Raw genomic sequence first — 25,530 nt, 5'->3', positions numbered from 1 at the left:
CTTTTTTTTTTTTTTTTTAATGTTGTCACTTCATTAGTTCCCTGCAGACCACCTGGCCAACTGGTAAAGTTTGTACGTTGACTTTTGTTATGTGTCTGAAAATGGAAGGGACTTTTCAGTAGTGGGGATCTGATTTATTCCAATTGAAGCATGTTATATTCAAGATGGTCACACAAGAATAAAAATGTTTCATAATCTGCATTTATCCTATGCTCTCAGGTGTTACCCCTGGGATGCTGTCAGCTCTGTCATTCTGAAGTGCATGACAGCTCTGTCATTCTGAAATGATGCCCAGTAACCAAATCTTCTTGTGACTGGGACCAATCATACCGTATTTACATATTCCTCTTTATTCCATCCGGCAAAGGCGACCAGCAGGGGGCTGCCTCCTTTCAAAATACTCCAACGGGAGAAAATGAGATGGACTCATGAAACATTAATCAAGGGAAAGTTTAGATAACTGGAGAAAATGGTAGAGTGGGTAGTATGGAAAAATACATGAAAGGTAGTCAGCTGGCTTAAAACTAGTTTATGCCAGTCTTGCACACATTATGATTTTTTTTTACCATAACTCAAAGAAACATTTATCCATGGCTGTCCAAGTTCAAACTTGATGTGACTGGCTGTAACTCTGCGGAAAGGAAGCCTTTAATTGGAGTTAAAGTTCAACTTATAATACAATTTAAAAGGAAATTAAAGCTTTACATTCCACTTATAATACATTCCTATTTACAAGATAGGTTTAGCATGAGAAATATAATAATCTTTTTACAAATAATATGATAAATATTTACAAGCATTTATGGTATCTCCACTTCTGAGTGGCCAAAGTCAGCTGGGAGTCCTTCCTCTGCCAATGATAAACCTGTTTTACTAAAATGATGCCCTCTTCAATATTCCCCACGAGGAGATACACCATGGGCCGATGGGTTGGAGTCATCCTCTGTGTACATTTTTCATTAATTAGCAGCCACTGTCGTATCATACTCTGAGTTTCATAAGGCAAGAGTGAGCCCTGGGTAATGAATTCCACTTGGCATTCAATGTTATACTCTTGGTCATCAAATACTGTTCTCCTCTTGGACAGCTTTACTTTCACTGCTAAGGAAAAAAGAAAAGGAAACATGAGTCATTCCATCTCTCAAATGCAGAAGGAAACATTGTCAATGAAAGAAGGATGATTACTTAAAAATACAAACATAATTTACGCTGATAGACTATGGTGAGGCCTTCTCCAGCAGCAGTATAAAGTTTAAAACATTTTTGAAAAATAAAGAGTATGTAGTAAAGGAGTTTTTTACATTGAATTAAGTAACTAGGAAAAAAATATTTTCATGAAAGTGAGTGATGTGTTTTTACCATAACCATGTATGTCAGACTTTTTGTGTAATTACATATTCTAAGCTGTTGATGTTGTTCTTGCATCACAAGGCTGTCCAGTTTGCCCAAGCAATTCTCCTGAAACTCACTTTGTCCAGGTTGGAAACCACTTGGCAAAAAGCTAGTAATGTTTGCTGATGCCACCCTTTTAGATATTCCCTTTTCATTATAGGCATCTACCTATAATTTGACTCTAGTAACACTTTTTAGTATGAAATTTCTCTACACTGCTTGATCTAATGCCAGCCAAAGTCACTGAGGGTCTCTGCACTGACATAAAGAGTTTTGCAGGAAGTCTCTAGGGGAAACTCCACTCACTTGTCGCTCCAATAAGACAACATGCAGTAAGAATTTCTTTTACTGATGTGATTTTCTGAGTCTCCTTTTCAGTAAGCTATGTATCACAAAAAACTCATGCACACAAGTAATGAGGATACACTGTTCGCACGTAAAACACCAAAGATTTACTTTGACTTTAACCAGTAATAAAAGGCAAACTTACTTATTTGTCTGCTTTTGACAGAAATACTTTCCATAAAGCATGTTGTACTGCAATGTAGCCAACTAAACCAGAATAAAGAGATATTTCGTTGCAAACTTGATCATTAATAAATCTTTCATGCAAAATAAATCCTCCTTATATTTTGATTAGAAGGAGCATATTCTGAGAAACAACCTAAAGTTAAATCTGCAGCCAAACTCTTAATCCTTTGAAATCCCAGCAGAAACTGTTACTTATTGTAATCCTACTTTTAAAGCATTCAGAAGAAAGGTTATTGGTCTCTTTAACAGCAGCTGTATTAGCAAGGACTTACCAAAGTTACTGTCACAGAAAACTTCGAGAACTCCTCTGTGTGTAAAGAATTCTTCCACTGCCGGGCAGGTCTGGCAGGCAGCCCTTGGTAAGACTGGTATGAAATTACAAATCCTCATTGTTATATTTTAGAATAATTTTAGTTTTCTGCTGTCAAAGCTGAGAGCCCACTGTTTAACCACAGGGATAACAGACAAAATATACAACTGACCAGTGATAATAGGTAAAAATCAACACACTTCTCTGAAACCATGGCTAGAGATGAAATGGAGTTTCATTTTCCATGCATATTCAGTCATATTTCATTTTCCATGCATATTTTTCAGACTGACAAGCTCAATTATCAGCAACAGATAAAGTAACAAATACAGAATTATTTTTAACACAGCTAGAGTGGGTGGGAAAGGGTTTAGGTGGCTGATTCTATCAGTGACTGGGTGCAGCTGTGCTAGGGTTGTGAATGTATGAATTTGGGTGTGCTAGCAGCAACTGATTCCTATTGTTTTCCATAGAAGTTAATAAGAACCTAATGCATTTGAAGATTTGAACCTTAATGCAATGATAACTCAGGTTTCCCTGAGTATTCCCAATTTTTCTAAGCTGATCTGAGAACCAACTCATTGTATACATAAATTTATCTGTGATAAGGGCCATTGATAAGTCTATAAACAGACCTTAAAATAATTCAAACACAGTGGGCTGCAGTGGGTATGTTACTGCCCATAGCTGTGCAGGATCATAATTGCCTTCCTCCTCTATCTAAGCATGGTCTACTGCACTTTTCTTTTTTGAAGCAATGCTGATTTCCATCATCTGAGATCTGCTGCAGCTTACACTGCAAATACTAGCACTTTCGTGTCCATCTACATGAACAGGTGAAGCAGCAAAGGTAGACACAATTCCATTTACGAAATCACAGACTGTCTGGTAACAGTGTCCCTTGTATCTCCTTGATTCCCAGAACAGAGGGAGGCCACCCTTCCCTCTGCCATCTTCAAACTACCTTTGTGCAAGTGTTTATATTCCTTAGTAACAGATGCCAGGCACATGTCCTCATCCTCAGGGAATCGATCGCAGTCCAGACTGTCAGGCCAGGGGTGTCCATGGCAGAGGAGCACGAGGGCACAGCTGTCACGGACAGCAACACACATACTCCTACAAGGATGGATAAACCTGTCGCCAGAGGAATTACCAGGCTGAGTCAAACTCACGCAGTGATAACAGAAAAGGTTGCAACAGTGATTCCTGTGCAAAGTGTGATAGTACATCATCTTCACTGATATTTAACATCCTTCAATAATAATATAATTCCAGAAGCAGCAGCTGTGCAAACTATGCAAGTAAGTTGTCTGTATATGGACTGGACTGATCTTACAGCATTAAGTCATAATTTTTAAAATGTCTTTATGACAACCTGAGAAAAGCTTCAGTATGAACCTGATTCTATTCACAATAGGTGCTTCAACCCTAAATTAATAAGAATAAATTTCAGCTGTAACAAAATAAAACATGGTATCCTTTGAAAACAGCATTCCTGTTCCCAAAGGAAACTAAAGTTGAAAGTGGTACAAGATTTCAGTACCTTTTTTCTGATGAATATAAAAAAGCTAATAGAATTACTTCAGAAAACGTGGAGATTGCTTTTAGATTATGATAAACATGCATTTCATTTCATCCCTGTATTGTACTGTGCTGTGGTACTTACGTATCTAAACAGATGGGTGCAAACAGGGAGCACAGGAACATCCTCACGTGAGAGTGACAGTCTGTGTGTACAAGGTGCTGCCAGGTGGTGGATTTTAGGATAACCTCTGCCATGCTTGTGTGTCCCATCAGGTTGGGAAGCCTCATTTCAGAGTATCCAATATTGTGGCACATGCCCATCTCCTTGGGTATCACTACACATTTTGTGGATAATCCAATGTCAAAGCCTGTTGCTGCTCTTAGGAAACCATTCACAGCAAAAACAAATATTTTTGCAGTCAATAACATCTTCCAGTGACTCCTGGGCTTCTGAGCAGGGAGCTGTCAAACCCCCCAAGTGCAGAGGCACGCTGAAAACCTAGTGGCTTATATATCCCAAGAGCTTAATGAACTGTTGGTTATCAACTGCTTATCAAATCACTTGAGACAAGACCAGGTCTTATTGCCTAATCAAGGGACTGTTGTGACAGGCAGGGAGGTGGAAGCAAAGTATAGAAGTATGTTCCCTAAGTACACTGATTTGGTATAGCCTTTCACATGTCCCACGGCGTCAGTGGCTGCAGCATGCTATGTAGCATATTAAATTTTGACACCTGTAAGGCTTGCTATGTACTTTCTAAAACAAATTAAGAGATCATCCAGAAAAAAGTTGGGCAGACAAGCTGTCTCCTGGGGCTGCTGTGTCTCCTTTGTTTTCAGACACTGTTGACATGGCAGAAAAAACAGCTCAGATTGACTTATCAAGTGAAAATGTTTTGCTTGTGCTAATTGCCCATGTCTCTTTCACTGTTTCACAATGTAGAAGAGGTACTTTCTTTGGTCAAGCACTAAAAAAGAGACAGTCTTCCGCTATAAGGCAAGAATTTTGCCTGGAAATTTCGATCCCTATTCTGTAATATGCTAAAGGTCCTAACTTCTATTAATTTTAATAGGCACCTGAAAATACAGAATTGAATTTGTAGGACCATCAGTATGGCCAGGAATTTGCTGGCCATCAGTATTTATTCAGAGTGAAAAGGCAGTACACATACAGAGAAACATTTTTGTTATTTCAAATGAAGCTGGTTACACTTTTAAAGCTGCTCAAATAATGAGGCATTTAATCTGTTTATTAATAAATTATAATAATTATGCCAGATGTGTACTTTTCCTGTTCATAGCACAAAAAAAAGGTATTAAATTCACTAAGTTAAAAGTAACAGAATTACTACTGAGCACCTCATTACTGTTGGTATAGTAGTGATAGACAGCTCTTCATTATAGAGAAGCTGGGAACCAGTTAAAGTGAGTCTGAGTAATGTGTAGCTTACCTAATATGAATAGGAAAGTCAGAGTAGTGTTAAAAGTTAAAGATCTAAAAAAAAATTTTTGTGGAAATTTTAAATTTGATTAGAACAGTTTTTCCAACTAGTTGCGAATGTTAATTTTTATTTCCACATCTGATTACATGCTTTATTAGCATAAATTCTGAGCAATTAATAATATCTATTGCAAAATATCTGGCTTCATTGTAAGGCTAAAATAAGTATGTTCATAGTAGTGTAGTAGCTTTTTGTGCTTATACTGAGATGCAGCATGGTTAAACAATATGTGGCATATAATTTACATGTTTATACCTAAATTTTAGGCTAATAAATCTTCATATCTTTGAAACCAATGACAACCCCCCACTGATTCCTCCATAGCGATCTTCTTTACTCTAAGCTACTGGGAAAATTACAGTATCTGTTTAAATAAGTGAGGAAAAAAATTACAGCATGCAAGGGCCCAGGAACTAAAAACATATTTAAAAGAAATGTGAGTTTTTCTTGTCATGTTTTGTTGCCAAATTGGTGGGGGTTTTTTCCAGTAAATGTGGTTTCTCTGTATCCATTATCTTACCTCAAAGCAGAAGAACTGAACACCTAACCAGGCTGATTTTGGCCTGAAAGTAACATCCTTTTGCCAGGTGCTCCGTGTATTCCTTAAGAAGTTAAAAAGCATTACTAAAAGTCAGTAAAAGTAACATTCTTGCTAAATCTATTCAGGTATCTCTGGGGGCCACACTTGCACAGAGCTGCCGTTGCCACTATTTTGCAATGAAATGACAGCACAAAGCTGCTCAGCACCAGGAGAGGGCAAGTCTGCAGGCCAAGCCAACTGTGCAGCCCCTTTGAACATTCCCAGTGCCATCTGGCTCCCACATGTGCTCAGAGCAAAACCGTAGGCTTCACCTGCCATGCAGAGGCACCTCTACCCCATCCACAGAGCTCAGCTGACATGTGCTCCGGAGATCTTGCAGACACCTTGACATCTCTCTCCTCGACGTGTCTCTTTGGCGTTCAGCAACGGGAGTGAAACTGGACTCCGTGTATGAGTGCCCCCCTCATCCAGCAGGCTTCTGTGCCTATTCATATTGCTGATGTCTTTACCAATTCATAACTTTATGAAATTAATCAAATTCCTCTCTGTGTATAATAGTATTCTTCTGTAATACTCCTCTCATCCGATTGCGGTCTGAAAGTAGGTGGTAAGATCTCTGGTGAAGGAGACCTCTTACATGTGGGGCATGGTATTACATGCACATTTCTTGATATAGAATGTAGAGTAAGAAAGAGTATTTGGTCTCTCAAATATTTAGACACTTTCCTCTCTGTTTTTCTCTGTGACTGTCTCACAACCTAGAAGAAAACCTGACTGATCCTAAAACCTGACTTAACCCTGTTACTCCAGATAATAAGGGTTTACTGTGTCTCTAGCAGTGCCCTTGGTGCTGCTCTGCAGGAGGAAGGTTGCTGTGCCCCTTCCCACTGGAGTGCCTTACAACTGCCCAGTGCCAGGCCTGTGCCAGGCCAAGCTCTGGCTGTACCCAAGACCATGTGTGCTGGCTTGTGAGCCAGTGGGTCTGATTTTGAGAGGTCCCCCTGAGCCACCACTGATTGACAAAACAGAGTCAGGCATAATGAGAGTGTGTGATACCAAGATGATCTAATAAGAGCTAATACCTATCCTGGCAAACTTAGTCTCCATAGGAACTGTCTTAGAAATAAATAATTGTGTACCTCTGAGTCAGTTTCCTGCCAGGGCTTTGCAGTAGGTAGGTAATTTTTGAGCCAGAGCAGAATGGTGCCTTAAGGTTTCTTTTAGTCTCAGCTGTGCCTCAAAGGCTATATCTTTCGATGATCTTTTGGATATCTTTTGGATATCTTTCGATATCTTTTGGAGAACCAACTTTTGGTAGATCATCATTTTGTAATGCTAAAGAAAATAACTTCTCTCCATGTGAGTACAGAGGTAGCTTTGGAGGTGGAGAGCCCAGCCATGTAGGAGAGTCAGAAAGGAGCTACACACTACTGCTTAGCCTCGTCTGGCATGGTGCTTCAGTGGAGAACCTGGAAGATTCAGGAATGTGGAGGAAGCTCTATGGTTTTGCCACCAGAATAATGGTGAGACATATGCTTTGCTTCTGTTTCTTCTTGATTTCTTGCTGTTTAGACTGAAGTAGCCATTCACCCATGGGGTAGCAAGACATTATGCATTTGTCAGGATTGATGAAACTCGCTCAAGGGCTGAAGAACTGTCACCAGTTCCAAGAGAAAAATGTGCATAAATGCCTTTATGGGTACCTATGACTGGGCTGTATCTGAAGCCAGAGCATTATCTGTAATTCAGTAATTTTTTATAGCCATCTTCTGTCAGGAAAGAGAATCATTTACAGGAGTTTCTGATTTCTCTCTCTTTAGAAAGTCACTTGGTTCATGATGTTAGCTGGGTCAAATTCCTTATCCTGTGCCATTTTAAGTGTCATCATTTACTAAGAAATGTATCAATTTGACATCCTTTTCACTACACTCACAAGACACTTTTAAGCAAGGGAAAGACTTTGTGCTTCTGTTCAGGCTCAATTATTTTGATGTTCTTCATGAGCAGGTGCTACCTTTGAACTTGGTTTGACAGCAAGTCATTATAATTTATAATTTTTAGCAAGAGTCTTGCAGGACATAATAAAAATAACCATGCACAGTAGATTGGCATTGCTTGGAGAGTTTCAGATTAGTCAGATGTTGGCTCCTCAGCAGAAGCATAAACTGCAGCACTCACATTGCTGTGCTGTTGATTCTCCCTTTTTGCAAACACTCAGTTGCTCATTTACATGTCATGGAAAAAAATCAGGCAAATATACACACAGATTGCTTTTGTGAACTCAGTAAACTGTGAGTTACTGTTGCCACACCAGTTAACATTCAGATTGCACAAAAACTGGCAGGGGCATAGTATTTCTAATTGTACTGATATGTGTCTGTAGAGGGTGCTTGAATAAAGACTGGCTAAAGTAAAAGAAAAAAAAATTAGTTTAGCAAACTATCGTGACAATTGCAGTGCCTGGATACACTTAGAGGGGGCAGCATAAAATAGAAGACCTGAGGGTTCAGAGAGATTTATATCTGGAGTCCAGCTAATGCCCTTTGAGACTTCTGAAGAAAGCTGTGTGGTGATTCCACAGGCTGTATTTATTGTTCCTGGATACGAGCAGGGGACACCTGCTGATGGACTCTGATAAGAGGAACAGTGGCCGGAGGTTCGGTCCCTGCCCACCTCTGTGTCTTCTCCTTTGACTGTTACCAGGGAGACAGACAGACATTAACCAGGAGACATCCACAAGATCGAAGTAAGAAACAGGATTGAAATTTTCTTCAAAGAAAGTAGGGGTTTGAGAGCAAACTCTCAGATGTAGGGATTTTTGGTTTTAATCTAAACATTTGTTGCAATATTTGGCTGGAGTCATTTTTATCTGGAGTCAATTGCAGAGATGTAAGGCTTCCAGACAGAGATCAAAGCTAGTAACTGTGCACTCTGAGTCACCAAAGGAGGCTGCAGAGGCGTTCCGCACTCTGATGAAAGCTTTGCTGGACCAGCATCCTTACTCTTCAGGGCAGGATTTATTCCATAATGTTTCCCTTGCTTTGTGAAAAAAATAATTAGGCCACATATGTTATCTGTAAAACAGCAGAGAGTCATAGATGCCTTTGAAAAGACCTCATTAATTTATTTGTCGCAATACTTTAGCATTGCTTTAATTTTTAAAGGACAGAAATACTGTATTTCCTTATAAATCTGTAATCCAAATTGTTACAGGCTCACTGCTCTGGCATATTGGGCTCTGGCCCTTTTACTATCAGTTGATTAACTGAGAGGAAAGTTTGTTTAAATAATGAAAGAGAAAGTCAATGCTTTGGGTGACCCAAACTTAGTTTCTGACTCTGCCACCTTTCCTGTGGAAGCTTTAACCCTGCTGTGCTGTACTCCTGCAAGTGTTCAGATGTTGCAAGAGCAGGGAGAAGGCATGTAAATACCTACACAGATTCCAACAGTATCACTCAAAGGCACTGGAGTGCTGAATACTCTACAAACACTGGGTAGGCAGCATTTCCTAAGTAGGCCGAGTCAGTCAGGGATGTAAAAAGGGCACAGGAAAATTAGATGACTTGCTAATCAGCTGGCAGCTAATGCAGGCATACAACTCTGGGCTTTGCCATTGTTCATTGACCCTTTCAGCATTTGGAGGTCCTGCACAGCAGTATTCTTGTCACTGCAGAACGGGACAAATTGCGTAAAGTGATTTTAGGGGAATAACTGAAATCCTGTACTGACTTACTGGTGGCACACCTATGAAATTGCATTTAGGCCATGTCCCGTGTGCTGCAAGTCAGGGCCTCACAGTAAACAGTGTGTTGGTTAAATGCTGTGTGAAGCTGTTTGCTTTCAAGGTGGCTGAAAGAAGAAGAAGTGAAGAGCTGGCATGGTTATTGTTAAAAAGGTGCGATTCTGCTTCATAAGAAGTGTGGCAGGATCAATAGCATCGTTGTTTTTGCTCCATGGGTAAGCAAATTCCAAATGATAGCATTCAGGTGAGAGCAAAATACATTCTGAATTTAGGGGTTTACACTACTGATCATGTACCAGATGAGCACCTTCCACAGAGAGGCAGTAGTAGTAACAGCCACTCTTTTCTGTTTTTCCCCAGGTAAAAAATTAAACTTCTTATGGCTTCTTTTTCCCCTTGATTGGTATTGGTCTGCTGCTTTGGCTAATACTGCCTATTTTCTTTTTACTTTTCAGTCAGTTTTACTTGGTTTCAATTTAGTTTTGCTCTGATTTAATTCTGTGGAAGAAGGACCATTTGACAAATGTAGTTTCATGTATTTCAGGCACAATTCCTCCCCTTTCTTTTAAACTTGAACAGTTTTTGCAGTCTTTTGGCAACTGGGCTGATGCTGGTTTTCTATCAAATTTTTATCATAGCTGAATCTCCTCTCATGTATTTTCCATCACAAGCAGCTCCAAATGAAATAAAAGTGAGGTTAAACAGAGAGCTCACCGAATGTTTCCAAATCTCTGTTAACAAAAGGGAGTACAAGTAGGCTCTAACTTTTTCACTGGGAGACAGAGGAACAACCGTTTGGGCTATAAGTAAACAGCAAGTACATACCAACTATTTGTAGTCCACTGAGAAAATAAACAGGGTCATCTTGTCTACATCCCCCCTCACCCTCGCCCCCACCCCCCGATTCTTTCTTTGTCTGTGGTCTGTAGCCAACTACCCATCATCAAGATAAGACGGAAACACATTAAGTCTTGAAAATTATGTCTGGCTTCTGGCTGCCACTGGAGATAGCTCTATCAGTTAAGCAAGTAAAACCCCGCGTGAGTGCTCCGCTGACTCCAGCATGCCTGGAGCCCATTCCTTTTAAGTCACTTGGCAGTATTGTGCATCCAATTTCTATGTACCCCAGCCACCCGGCGGACACGCTTAGGCATCTGAGGTTTTAATAGCACAGAGCAGGCCAGGCTTTCTTCACTTTAACATCATGGGAATCAGCGAACCTGAAGCCTCTGTTTAAAAGGCAAACTTCGGCCTAAATAATTTGTTAAATAAGCAAAATTAAATAATGTCTGTAAAGTTTCACAAATACATAGATGTGCTTCAAATACTTGAATTAGATATTATGGCCAAATCTTCTTTAAGCAAAATTCCCTCTGGCATTAGCAGGGGTTTTTTTCTTGAATAATGAACATAGAATCATAAAATCATTCAGGTTGGAAAAGACCCTCAAGATCATCAAGTCCAGCCATAAACCTTACACTGCAAAGTCCCACTAGACCATGTCCCTAAGCGCCATATCTACATATCTTTTAAATACTTGCAGGGATGGTGATTCAACCGCTTCCCTGGGCAGCCTGTTCCAACGTGTGATAACCCTTTCTGTGAAGAAATATTTCATAATATCCAATGTAAACCTACCGTGGTGCAACTTAATGGTAGAATGTAATCTCTTTCCAGGCACTGAAAATGTATCTAAATCTAAATAATCAAAGCAAATGTTCCTGTTGCAAATGTTTTTGGTGAACTGAGACAAAACTGAATATTTGTCAAGAAATACAAAGTTACACCCTGGACATGAATTTGAGATTCTGATCATTAGAATCCTGGCAGGTTTTTTTGGTTATAAACTGCTTTCCAAGCCATGACTCATCTTGTTTTTAAGGACAAAAAGATTTAAAATGAAAATATATTTTCTGGATAAATCCTAACCTTTATTTTTAAGCTTCTACATTAGTGTAGTTTTGTGAAGAGATTTATTATTTTGGGTTTTTTACCCAAAAGCATTTGCAGACTTCTTCACTCAAGTACAAATGTGCATACTAAACTTTACTTAAAAGTAATAATTGTGTCCTGAACTCAAATGTGTGTATAGTCAATATTCCAAAACTTGTTGGGATTCTGAGGAAATATGAGAAAATATATTTTTAATTGTGGCAATTACAAATTATTTACAAGAGTAATTGCTTTACAAATTAGTGTGCTTATTCATAGGGGTATGGTATATAATTTTTACCTGACTGCCATACAAATATTTGATGGGAATAGTTCTTTTATGTTCTGTGCCATAAACTATGAGCTCGAAGCGTAAAGAGTACTCACTGAAGATGTAAATATTTTTTTTTCACTCTCCCTGCTTTAGATATTCCCTTATACACATCATCTGGACAAATAAGACCCCAAAAGAGAGCCCTTTGGAGCCTTTAAAGCACCTTCTTATTCTGCAAAAAGACACACTTGCTGTTGCAGCTGTCACTAATCTACTTTTCTCCAGTATTTCTTATGTATCGAGGAACTCAAAACATTTTTCAAGGTTAAATAAATGAAACCACAAACAGCCTTTTGTTTTGATTACAAATGCTTAGCCAAATCAGACCTCTGTATAAAGGAAGTCAGAGAGAGCAGGAGCACAGCACTGTAGCAGGCAACTGGCAGGACCATGCTAAGCATTACCTGGATCATCATTGGCAGCTCTAGACTTCAAATGTGATAATGGCTTCACAGACACTACTTTTTGAATTGAACTTTTAGGATTTTCTCTCTGTTGTCATACAGGGATGGTATCTCTATAAATAGTCTGTAAGTCTTCTTGTCCGTCTGAGAAGACATTTAGAACAGTTACGTAAAAGTAAGTCTTTTTATATGCACCTAATAGGGTTACATAGTACCTTCTCCTAACACTGTGATGCTGGGCCTTCAAAATGTGCAAAACCTCAGCAATTGGTCCTATAGAGACATTCATGTAGCCCCAATCATTCCCACGGCAGGCCTGACAGTCACGGAATCAACTGCTTCATTCCCACCGCTCCTTTATGTGGGACAGCCCCATCGGTATTCATGACAGACTTTAAATACTCTGCAAAGGGGGAGAATTCAATTAAAAAACCCCCCACTAAACCAAAACAAACCACAAATCAGTCTTCAAACAGAAAGTGTAGACTCTCTCTTTAGGCCTTTGGGCAGACGGCAGGGTCCTTTCCTTTCTCAGTGCTTTGCTGCTTTGTATTGCACACATTGCCTCTGTTGACATCAAAGACATTTGTTTCTATTATCCTATCTCGAAGAGAAATTCGCTGATAAAGGAGTCTCCACCCCAATGATTAAACCCTATTTGGATTTCAATACCTGGGCAGAGCTCTTCAGCCAGCAGGCCAGGATTAGAAGGTTCCTGACTCCAGCACCCATTTGCTAATCTGGATGCAGACCATGCTGGCCTGCCTGCAAAACATTAGGTCACCTGACTTTCACAGCCCTTTACCTTCATCCCAGGGCAATCATTTTCTCCCAGTGGAGCTACTGGGAAATGAAACAGAGATTAATCCAGCCTAAATAGCTACACAACACGAAGGGTTGAATAAATAAGGAAAAATTGTAGAGCAATCTTTTAGAAATGGCTCAAAATCAAACAGTACCTGAATGGTTTACTTCTAATTAGTTTATGAAGCTCAGGGAGGCACAACCAGAGAAATAATTAAATTTAAGGTTAGAGAGGACAGGCTGCTTTGTTTTTAGTCTTAGGATCCATTTTCATTTTCTAAATAGCATTAAGGGTTTCATGCTGGTTGCAGTGATCAAAGATTGATAACTCTGTCCACAGGAGGCTCTTTTCATTATGGAAACCACAGACAAGCAAATAGTTTAGAGGGGAAGGTGTTTTGAAATTGTGCTGTGAGGCATCCAATGATGAAGGATTTGTGATTGCAGTCCTCATTTCAGACCTTAAAAGGAGCATGCTTGCCTGACAGCTTCCTTAGCCTTTTTTCCTCTGCTCTTATGTCTTGTCTGATAAAAGCTATCGCCACTCCCCATAAACCTTGCCTTGTTACGTCTACATCTCTACTCCAGTATTACTAATGTTAATTGTAATAGGCCAGGAGACCTTTGTTTTGCTTGCTGAGAGAAAAAAATATTTTTAGAAACATCCAGAGAAAATGCTATGTATTTCTCTTCATGCAGAGTAACATTTTTCTTCCTAATATTCTAGAAAATGAAACAGAAGTACTGGAGTTACTGGCAGACTGATCCTGTACCCAAGGAAGGCAATGACAGTTTCCATAACCCATGACTATACCCTGGAAGCCAAGATTCTGCCTGTTTTGCTTATGCTCAGTATTAGAATATATCTTACTGATGTCAGTGCAGTTCTCATGGCATACCTTGATGTAAGCAAGACTAACAAAGGTGGTCACCAGGCCACTCATTCCATTTTTTTTGGTCAATTATCTTTCAGGATGTTCTATAAAATGTTTGGTTTTGGTCCATGATATTAATAAAGGATTCAGTATGGGAGGTGCTTTCCCTGCCATAGGGTTAGCTGAATAGAGCAACCTCGTCCTATTATCTTGGCTCCAGCAAAGGATCATATGCCAATCTTTAAAGGGAACAAACAACTTCTGTCCTTGTGCTTACTGGAGTCCTTACAACGCTTCTGTCCCAGCACTCCCGTGGGAGAAGCCAGCTTGAGTCCATGTCCACACATGTGAGAACATTCCCTTGGCTATTTCTTTCTCTGAGGATTAGTGGCATTTGATTTGCTTGGTAATAACACTACTTGAGTAGATAACACTAACAAAAAAAAAAAAAAAGAGGGGAATTAGTGCTTCAAATTCTGTCTATATCCAAGTTTTCATTTTTCTCCTTTCCGAGAGAAAAGGACCATTTCTGGCACAGGCTCTTCACAAGCAGCCTCATTGTCATGCCCATGTTTTTTAAGGCCTGCCATGCCTGGACAAGAAGAAAGAGATTTAGCCACCTTTAAAACTGCTAATTGATCTGCAAAGATATATGAACCAGCTGATGATGTCATATCAACATATTAGAGAAAATTTTATTAACCCTAAGGCATCCACTGGTATGAGCTTGCACATTAAGGCAAGCCAGTGTTTGGGACACAGTGATGTTTTCTGCTTGCTGGGCTCAGCTCTTTAGCCTTTCCTGAGCACTTTCACTGGGAGGTCATGCTCTACCCCACTCCTGAGATCTGAGGTTACAGCATAAAGTGAATTTTCCCTTTATATAAATAATTAATGGTACCAAACACTAGCTACGGAAAGCAATTCAAGAGCTAGAAGACATGCAGCAAGTTAATAACTTTAATCATATCAAATCCAGGTGATCAAAACCACTAATCGAGCCATAAGGTATAAAAGGCTATAAAACCCATTGAGAAACCTAAGGAAAAGTAGTTAATATTCTGTTTTAAAGACTTGCAATGGCAATACTGAGTAGCTATAGAAATTTATAGTTAAAAGGAGCTGTTTCTGAAGAGAATCACACTAATTTTAGAGTTTTCAAATATTTTATCTGAATATAATATTAATATAATTTTCATATGGCCATAGTTTCACACCTGTTCTGATAATTCAACAATCTGAATGTAAAGCATTACCAGAATGTTTGGAAGCCATAAGGGGAGTCATGCTTAAAGTCTATAATGTGACATGAGACTTGGGATTTATTTGTATCCCTGATGACTTAGCCCTCCCACTCTGCTAGCAGGTAGGACTCGATCTCAGCATTCATAACATTCTCACTACTGTGGTTTTACTTCTCTGATGTATCTGTTTACTTAAAATATTAGTAATGCCTTCAAAAAATCCTTCTGTGTTGTCTTTTCTTTTTTTTTACAGCAAATCTGTGTTCTCTTACAGTAATTTGCTTTCCTAGCTCATCATTATCTTTTGTACAAATAGATTAGGGATGAAAAATTTTATTAATGATATTGTCATGACACTTACTTGGTCCAAATGAGAGACTCAAAGTAACTTACAGTAGATCTGCCAATGGCAGGGAAATACATATTTGTTGGCTTAGAGTTTTTGATTCTTTCAATTTTTATAGACTTTAGAAGTAGTTATGTAGTGAATGTAGATTTTAAAGTAGCCATATTATATCCCTCACCCTTTAGCACAGTAGTTTACACATTTTCTCAACACTGTTGCCCCATTCCATATCACTTCCTCAAAATTCCATTAATTCCGTTAGCTTGTTTAGACTTCCCTCAAGGCAGGCCTTCATTCTGTTTAAGAACATCTGCACCCTGGCCTGGACAATAAGATATCACACAGACACAGGACTTTGGAGGGCCTCCAAGGACTGTACGTGCTGTGATGAAGAGGAAGATGATGAAAGAGGGGTCCCAAACTCCCCCAGACTCAATTCCCAAAGGGGTGTGCTGAGGGGCAGAACAGGGCAGAACTGGGGGCTGGACAAGTGGGGATTGGATGGACATCATTATAAAATTGTAGCACCTGGATCGAAAGCACGCGTGCGACAGTTGTATTCCCGGAGTATGGTGGCTCATTAAAACTTCTACTTTCTTATCTTATCTCCTACCTAACTGGGCCTGGAGTTTTTTTTCCCCTCGGTCTTTTAGGCAACAGTTAATTCTATTTATTATGGAACACTGGCAATAAATCTTTTCAACTTGATCCTATTTTAATGTAAACCACCATACCTATGTTGGGAAAGATGGCAGAGGACATCTGGGGACAGCCCCAGCCCTGGGTTTGGGGGACCTCCCTGGGGTTGAGGACAGGCCAGGCTGAGACATCCATCTGCGAGTGGAGGTGGCTTGGTAGGACCCACGGCCAGTCACATGGCTGTGGGGTGGTGAGGAGCTGCAGCTCAGGCAGGGCCATGGTGAGAGCCTCAGCTGGAAGCAGCTCCTCCCATCAGGGTCTGGCCCCACAGTGCCTGAGAGCCTCTCCCCAGAGTCACCATGGGGAAGGGGCCACCCTTGGCTGCACCAGCTCTGAGCTGGCCTCCAGCCCCAGCAGCCAAACCTCCATGAGCCCCTGGGGATGCTCTCATAACCCTTACAACAGAGCTCACCATCACGCTTTCCCAAACAACTACTTCACAAAAGCTGCATTGTTATTCTTTTATGGCTAGAGCACAACAAAGAAACAACTGTCATATGCACCCACCAGTTTGGGCTGAGCACGATTTTCCAGGCACTGTTGGCTCTGTGGCCATGCTAGTGCTAGTAAAGGAACCATGCCTGCAGCACTTTGCTGCATCTATTGCTTTGGAGAAAACTTGAGGTTTTCTGATTACCTTTCTTGGCCATATTTTTTCTCTTTACAGTAGCACACTAAAGTTTTTATGAAAAAGGAAACTCAAACATGACTCAAAACCAAAAATGTAAGAGGTTTCCTAGGAACAGCAAAATGGCAGGACACATGCCAAAGTGGTACTACTTGGCAGTAGGAACTCTGTCGTGTACAAATGGGCCTTTTAAAATGCCTGAAAAAAAGCTGCTTTAGCCCAGGGCCCCCAGTGGACAAAAAGCCCGTGGCTTTCTGAGCAGCATAATTTTATTGTTACAACCTGTGGTAATATTGCCATTATAGTAATAATGAATTTCTCATTAATATCAGGCTGAATTGGATTAGGTAGCAGCCTTTAGGTGTGTTGGTATCATGAGTGTCACTCTGACAAGAGCCTCATGGCTGCAGGCACCACACAAACACAGCAAGAGGTTTTACCTACCCCCTAGGAGCACGTGCTCCCAGGACTCTCCACAGCAAAACAGAGAGCATTCTCAAACAGGACCCGAGCAATTTCTTTCCCTACGTTTCACTTGTTTGCTTCACCAGCTGCCTCTTTCACTTCTCAAAATAACAGCACATTAAAAAATGCTTCAATGTAAGGTGTAAGAGCCACATGCCTTGATCACTCTAACTTAGCTGGGAAATGCACCTCACTGCTTATTAAATATTTATTTATTTTATATTACTGATGAAGCAGGCCATGGAGAGAACGCGAAAACTCTAGCTTGGAAATATAATGAGGATAAACATAGAGAAACTCCCATTACAGAGCAAGATAGCAGCAGACAAAAATTCTGAATCCTTAAAACACTTTCCTTGTCCTCATTTACTCTTTACAGTGGGATGCTGATCCTGGTAGCTAAAAAACATGCATCATTCCCATGCCACAGCACTGCAGGTGGTTGTTAGGTGAAAATGAAGTTTTCAGACCATTATGTTACTATCCCACAGGCTGCAAATAATCTGTGCACAAGAGCTGCTTATTAAGTGGTAATTCGTGCAGTTTCAAGGAGTGTCTATGATAGAAGTCCTTCTCCCTTTATCCAACTCAGACTTCTGGATTCTTAAGAAGACTTAGGAGGAGATTTTAGGTGCTGCTGTGCACAAAACCGCTTCTAGTATTGTTTGACTTATACAACCAGTTGCCTTCAGTGCATGCAGGAGATGGGGAATTAATCAGCAGAGAGACAGCAGGTGTTTTGAGCCCCTATTCTTTTCTGTGGCACCTGCAGGGACTATCAAAATACATTGGTATGTCATACCAAGATTCAGTGAATGACATCATCTAACAGATGCTTTATTCTCTGATAACCTTAGCTGAAGCAGACCAGAAGCAAATGGTATTTGTATTTGAACAGCGGATCAGAAAGTACGAAGCTCAAAGAATCCTATCCAGCTCATGTGCCAGGTAACGCCAAATGAAGAAAAAAGTACATCTTCAGAGCACGTTTTGCAGGACACATTAGCACATACCTCAGTGTTATCTTATTAAAAAAAAAAAACAAAACAAAAAAATCATCAAGAAGTGAAGTTGTGAGCCACATCTGACCTATAATAACACATTATTGAAATTCAACATGAATGACAAGTCTTCAGTGCAATGGAGACTAATACTTAAGTGCTCTAAAACAGTCAGGGGGCACATGGGTCCCATATATCCTACTGGAACTCTGTTAACTCAAACTTCCCACTCAAAGATGTATATGCTGGATGACTATCAATCTGACTTTGTCTTTTAAAATCAGGCTGAGAAATACAACTGCATTTGAGAACTGAAACCCCAACCTTCAGAACAAAGAGATGTCTGGTAAAATCCAAGATGCTGTAAGAAATAATTAGATGGCAGTAGTACAGTCAGATCAGCTCTGTGGTTGTCTTCAAGTTTCGAAAATGGAAGAAAGGTTAGCATCTGACTGACTGCCAAAAGAACTTACATCAGCAGTTCATATTACATGAAATGTACCTACAATATTAGTTTCATACAGTTCCCTTTACGGAAAACAATATTTTCAGGACTGATTATACATTTGGGAATACATATGAGGAAAATAAGACCATTATTATGCAAAAACCAAACTCCCAAACTTTATTTGTCACAATACATTTCAAGTCCATGCAGAATGTATTTACATTTCTCTATAAGGCAAACAGAAATTGGATTCTTATTCCTGAGTTGCTTAGCACCAGTAGAAATAGCAAATAGGAACTTAGGAAATGTTGTCTCTCCCTTTGGAGTAGCAGCTGCTTCCCATGCAAAATATTTCTGCTTTCACTTCCCAATTCTTTTAATGAGCTATTTATACTGATAATCTCTATTGCCATTTGGAGACATTTCTGCAGATTTCAATCTCTTCACAGAAACTTCTTGTCATGATGTGACAAACTTTCCACATTTATTATTTTACCTTCCGGACTGTTTGCTGACTAGACAGCACAGCAGTGCTTCCATCTTTGCTGACATATGGATCAAGGTGTTCTCTTCAGTTATTTTAAGAGTTCTGTATTTCTCCACTATCCAGAAAAACTAACATTTCCTTCTTATGTCTTTCTCATGCATACTAGCTGCCTCTGCAATGCTAAGTTAAGAGAGGAAAAAGTTCGCCTCAGCCAATGGAGGATTTTAGGGCTTGACTTTACTAAAGTGAAGGTGGGAAGTGAAAATGCCCACTGAAACACTGACATTTAGGAAGACAAAGCAAAGGAGTTTTTCAATTAAAAAATGCTCCCTCCAAGTCCAACTAACATTTGAGCCATCTGCATAATCTCCAGACTCAAGGCATTTGCTAGAATTTAGGACACTGAATTCCATTTAAAATATAGGGACAACATTTTCAAATAAGTTTTTGATATTTTCCATTGGCAGGCTCTATCAAGCCCACTAATTTCAATAGGCATTTTTCTCCCATGACTTTTAAGAGGACCACAGACCACAATCCTGAGAGTACATCTATTCTGTAAAAAATAAAGCTCCTATTTAAAATAGAAGTGTAGGCCAAGCAGAAAGTCCATAGGGCAAAATGGGGTATGGCTCTTAAGTGTGCCCTCCTCCACGATCTGTAGTGTGGAAAAATGTTTTGATTCAATTTACATTCTATGGTTTTTTTTTTTCATGCATTCCTGAAACTGTAGTTTTTAATGACTTGTCAAATACATGAATTCAGGGTTTCTGTTACTATTTAGTGTCTCTAGGTGTCCATCTCAGCTAATCAATGCTCATCACAATTTTTAAACAAATGCTAGTATTTACAGGTGTTTAACTTAAACATTCATTGAAAGAAACAGAATAACTATGCCTTGATTAAACTTATGGTTTATATTGGATATTAAACCAAAAAACTCCAAGTAATTTCTTACTTCTTTTCCAGTTATTACCTGCTAAGGTCAGATGTCTTCCTTCACATATGTTTCACTTAGTAGTAACAGACCCCAGCTCATCATCATGGCCAGGCTTCGCGAATGAAGATTTGGGAAGGGCTCTACCCATGTTTGTTACAAGTGTGCTGGTGGCTAAAGAGGCCGATATGAGATAGACAAGTCCAGTTGCAAAAGGCACAGCAGAAAGACTTCTTGGATGGTATTGGCAAGACATGGTTCTTTCTGCGTTGTCTTTTCTCCTCAAGAGTGATCCTGCGTGCGTTCTCAAAGGCATCAGCAGCGTTATAGATGATGTGTCTCCAGACCTCCTGATTATAGGCCAGAGTAGACCAGTTATGTTGATCAATATGGCCAAGGCTGAGATGTTGTTTCAGGGAGTCCTTGTATCTTCTCTTTGGGGCTCCTCTCATGCGGCAGCCAGTGGCAAGTTCACCATAGAGCAAGACCTTAGGGAGGCGGTGGTCCTTCATCCTGGAGACGTGCCCTGCCCAATGCAGCTGTGTTCTCAGCAACATGGCCTCAATACTTGTGACTGCTGCTTGTTCTAGAACAGACATATTTCTCACATAATCTGACCAGTGGATGTGCATCCCAGGATATTACATGGAGAATAACCCACATCCAAACAGTCAATTGTAAAGACATTTCCTTTAAGAAAGACAAGAAATTTCTCATAGAAATTCTTCAGAAAGGTTTGCCAGTTGCTTTTTCCTACCTCTCAGAGACCTTTACAAACTAAGCACCTAGGAAAATACAGTAAGAGAACAGTAACGAGGAATTCATGAAGCGTGTAACTGATCTATCCCACCAGGAAGCTGACTCCTTCTGGTAAGGCACCTCACAATAGAAGGTCTGAAGGTTTTTCCAAGTTAGATGAGTTCAAAAGGCTAAAAAAAAGAATAATTGTTACTCTGCACCCGGTAACAGCTTTGTACACTGTGACCAAAACCATTTGGCGCAGGTATTCCCAATGAACAGGTGCAGTGCAGCATTTTGGTCCTCATTTAATTTTCTATAATGTGACCTGTATGCAGCTTTTTCTAAAATCAGCACTGCTGATTCTATAACCAGTACGTACTCTGAGAATATGTACTTTCCTGATGATAATTTCAATACGAAGATGCTAGAGCTTACAAAATTTTAGAAAATCTGAAGAATTTCTCCCCGGAAATCCTTGATCCCTAGTCTGTTATACAGACTGCACTGTATTTAGAGAAAAACATGATATACCTTGACAATGAGTGTATATGCAGTGACTGTTTACCTACGTGTTTGTAAAATCTTGTCCTGCTACTGGTTACTTTAAAAAAAAATCTAGGACATTGAATCACAGAATCAACTAGGTCAAAAAAGACCTTTGAGATCATCGAGTCTAACCTATGACCCAATGCCATCTTGTCAACTAGACCATGGCACTGAGTACCACATCCAGTCTCTTCTTAAATACCACCAGGGACCATGAATTCACAACCTCCCTGGGCAGCCCACTCTAATGTCTGATCACTCTCTCTATAAAGAATTTCTTCCTAATGTCTAATCTAAACCTTCCCTGGCACAACTTAAGGCTGTGCCCTCTCATCCTGCTGCTGGTTGCCTGGGAGAAGAGATCGACCCTCACCTCGCTCCAATCTCCTTTCAGGGAGTTGTAGAGAGTGATGAGGTCTCCCCTGAGCTTCCTCTTCTCCAGGCTAAACAGTCCTAGCTCCCTCAGCCTCTCTTCATAGGACTTGTGCTCCAGTCCCTTCACCAGCCTCGTTGCCTTTCTTTGGACATGCTCAAGCACTTCCATGTCCTTCCTAAACTGAGGGGCCCAGAACTGGACAGAGAGCTTGAGGTGCGGCCTAACCAGTGCCAAGTACAGGGGAAGAATCACTTCCTTGGACCTGTTGGCCACACTGTTCCTGATACAGACCAGGATGCCACTGGCCTTTTTGGACACCTGGGCACACTGCTGGCTCATGTTCAGCTTCCTGTCAATCAGGTCCCTTTTTGCTTGTTCGCTCTCCAGCCACTCTGTCCCCAGCCTGTGGTGCTGCATGGGGGTTGTTGTGGCCAAAGAGCAGGACCCAGCAATTGGTCTTGTCAAACATCATACCACTGGATTCAGTCCATCTATCTAGCCTGTCCAAGTCCCTCTGCAGAGCCCTCCTACCCTCCAGCAGATTGACACTCCCCTCTAACTTGGTGTCATCTGCAAATTTGCTAATGGTGGACTCAATCCCCTCATCCAGATCATCAATAAAGATATTAAACAGAACTGGGCCCAACACTGATCCCTGGGGGACACCACTAGTGACCAGCCGCCAACTGGATGCAGCACCGTTCGCCACCACTTTCTGGGCCCGGCCCTCCAGCCAGTTTTTAACCCAGCAGAGAGTGCCCCTGTCCAAGCCGTGAGCTGTCAGCTTATCCAGGAGTATGCTGTGAGAAACTGTGTCAAAGGTTTTGCTGAAGTCCAGATAGACTATATTCACATTGACACTTCCCTGCTTTTTTTGCCTCTTGCCCAGATCTGTCAGAACTGTCTGGAGATCAGGTTCTCTTCCACTCACATAGGACAGGGGACACAGGCATTCATTTTGGCTGTGTCTCTGCTACCCACTGCAGTTGCTGAGGTAGCAGAAGATGATTAGCATTCCCAGGCTTCTTAAGAGAGTGAAATATTCCAGAGGAAATCACATGAATACTTCTTGCATTTAAGATGGTTCAATGCCCTTGGAGAGCAATCACAGCACACCTCTGACACACTCTGTGTCTTAGCTTGCTTGGGGGGGTAACTTGTGCTCTTGTGATCTGTGAGTTGAAGAATTAGTCCTACCTGCTCTTTTGAGGACAGCACTGAGCTTATTGCAGTCTGAATCCTTTTGTGCAGAAGAAGTTGTAGGCAGGAATAAGTTTGTCGATATTTTTGAAATGCTACTCCCAAAGGCACCAACTTCCATATGCAGAGTAAAAAACATTGCTCTTTCTTACAGTGCAGATAAAACAAATTACGTACAGTTTATTTATAAAGTTTTATACACCTGAAATGTCAGAAACATTTACAACTTTCACGCTTTCTTCAGAGCTTTGAAAAGATTGAGTCATACAATTACACTGCTGTCTCCTTTGAGTCCGATGTCTGTGGTGGCTTGAAGTTCAGTATCTCTTTATGTGTAATACCTGGAAAACAACAGAATAGACAATAGTGTTGCTGGTCCAATCAGAAAAGGAGCTGCACAGACATGAATGAGCAAGGTACAACCCCCAGGCATGACTGGGCGCTGGTCTAGTTCAGGAAGAGAGAGACCTCTTCAGGCAAAAAGAGAGAAAGAGTTCAAAAAGTAAGGGAATCAAGGATCATTTTTTCACCATTTCAGATTTGAAGAAGCAGCCTCATACTGAAATGGTATAGGTGCTTTCAAAGGGATGCGAGCATTGACTTTAGAGTAGTGGGCAATATCATCAGGAAGAGCTACTGAGCACATCAGCTTTAAAAGTCAGGTCCTCACTTAAAAGGCAAAATACAAACATCAGGCATTAGATGAAAACAAGATTCAGACTTAAATCTTTGCTGACATAGATACATTTGCTCTCCCTCAGAGAACCTAACTTTAAGGCCAGCAACCATCGCAGTCCAATAGAACCAACAGTCAATCTGTTTGCCTGTCCTATCCACTGGAAGGCATGTTACAAAAATAGGTTCTTTTCTATGTTGCAGAAGATGGGAGGACAGATGCATGAAGAAGGAGGAGAAGGAGGAGAGCCTATGTTATGAGGCAGAGAAGAAACCTTTGGGGATCATCCCAGGAGGACTTGGTACTTACCAGAACTCAATAAGTAGTGTTTCTCTACCTTAATGCTGTCTATTTACTCTTTTCAATCAAAAGCAGAGGAGGTAATTTGTAAAGGGGAGCGTTCCTATTGCTGGATGGCTTTTCAATCTGGTTATTTTTGAAAACATCACAAAACTAAACTCACGCTTCCACTCATCTAGCGGAAGATCCATGTTATCAAATGTGTCGTCGTATTTCTCAGCTTCAATTTCTTCTTCAGGATCATGAATTGGTTCAAAATAAGGATGCATCAAAGCCTCAGCTGCTGTGATTCGCTTCTCTGCATCCAGCACCAGCATTTTCTCCAAAAGGTTTACAGCTGTTGCACAGAAAACAAAGTGTATTCAAATCACACAACTGATTCCACTTGTACACAGTACCTTGGAGGTATTTCAAATAAATACATGGAGTTAAAAAGCAGAGGTGTCCATTCTATAGCCAGTGGGGCCCATCTGCATGACAAATAGTTCTTTGAGCAAGTGGGATGTGTACAAAGCCTGATGCAATGCAGAGGTGCTCCCTTGCTTCTGCATGCAATACATATAATATCTCAGCTTCTGGCTCCAGGACCACTGAACTTGGGGCTTTCCCAGGTGTCTTTCATCACTGCCACCATGTTGTGGTTCTAAGATACATCACCACCTGACAACAGAATGAACAGCAGAATGAACAGGTGAACAGCTAATGAGAACTGCCTCATATGTGACCAAATCCAAGCCCAAGCACACTTTGAAGTTCACTAAGACAAGTCAGTTGTCCATGCACAGAATTTCAGAGCTGACCTTATCTGCTATGTGGTTTTGATCTCAGTCAAAATAATCCATTAAAATCTTGTGTGTTCCCCTCCAGGGGATTTTGGATTAGGTCCATTGTTAGACTGTCAAAATGGGCTAGTGTAAACAGGTATGATGAATGATTTATTTTTTCTATCCTGTCAGGATTTTCCCAATTTGGGTGGAGCAGCTGAAAGGAAGTAGAGGCAGCAGTGTGGGACAGAATGCTTCAACTGCTGCTTGCCATGTTGTGTATTCTCTCCAACCTTCTCTTCCAGATCAGAAGCAGCCAGATGGCCACAGAAGTGATAAGAAGAGACATCCTAAAAACTGAATGGAAATGTGTAGCTTGCTGTAGCTGAGAATGTCAGTGAGCTAACCATGTACTCAGGGTAAGAGCTGTTTATTAATCAAGTTTATTTCTACAGTATCTGAAACTAAAATTTTTACTTCTTAAATTGCAAAGATTCAATTATCCTAATTCATATTCTAATAAAACTGGCTTTGTGAGTGTTAAGGTCACTGGGAAATTGATAAGATTTGGGTAGAGTCATCTCAGAGCTCTGGCTGCCTCGGGTCATATCACAGTTATGCACACTTGGTATGCTCTTCTGGTTGTTTATATATATCAAATCCAAGCCAGTGCTTCTCAGGAATGCACAGATGTTTCTTGGGATGTATTAATTCCACTAAAATCTCAGCTTTCTATTTCCTTGTATTTCAACTGTAGATCCTATTGAGCTTTCAGAATTGT

The 25,530-nt window shown here is 40.5% G+C and overlaps 2 protein-coding genes across 4 annotated transcripts in view; both read right to left on the bottom strand.

Moving 5' to 3' along the window:
• Window positions 1-790: 790 nt before the first annotated feature.
• On the bottom strand, window positions 791-4,186 carry LOC108498903 (secreted frizzled-related protein 2-like). The gene is made up of 4 exons (XM_017818162.1): window positions 3,900-4,186; window positions 3,198-3,367; window positions 2,196-2,288; window positions 791-1,101 (listed from the first exon to the last, which is right to left on the bottom strand). The coding sequence occupies exons 1-4, from the start codon at window positions 4,184-4,186 to the stop codon at window positions 791-793; spliced, it is 861 nt and encodes a 286-aa protein (XP_017673651.1).
• A 16,501-nt stretch (window positions 4,187-20,687) lies between these two features.
• The window catches only part of MAPK12 (mitogen-activated protein kinase 12), a 37,757-nt gene continuing 32,914 nt past the window's right edge, over window positions 20,688-25,530 (bottom strand). The window contains exons 11-13 of one of the 3 annotated variants that reach the window (XR_001875348.1): window positions 24,149-24,322; window positions 23,007-23,350; window positions 20,688-20,732 (exon numbers count right to left, since the gene is read on the bottom strand). Coding sequence is in view for 2 of the 3 variants with exons in the window: in XM_017818244.1 (XP_017673733.1) it covers window positions 23,280-23,350; window positions 24,149-24,322 (245 nt within the window). In the remaining variant the exon portion in view is untranslated. Of the gene's footprint in view, window positions 20,733-22,502; window positions 23,351-24,148; window positions 24,323-25,530 lie in introns of those variants that run through there. The other 2 variants (XM_017818244.1, XM_017818243.1) reach the window with 2 other exon arrangements.

This window comes from Lepidothrix coronata, unplaced genomic scaffold (genome assembly GCF_001604755.1).
Source record: "Lepidothrix coronata isolate B3197 unplaced genomic scaffold, Lepidothrix_coronata-1.0 Scaffold66, whole genome shotgun sequence".
NCBI lineage: Eukaryota > Metazoa > Chordata > Aves > Passeriformes > Pipridae > Lepidothrix > Lepidothrix coronata.
The sequence above is the reverse complement of the archived record's forward strand: the minus strand, read 5'-3'. Positions and strand labels throughout refer to the sequence as shown.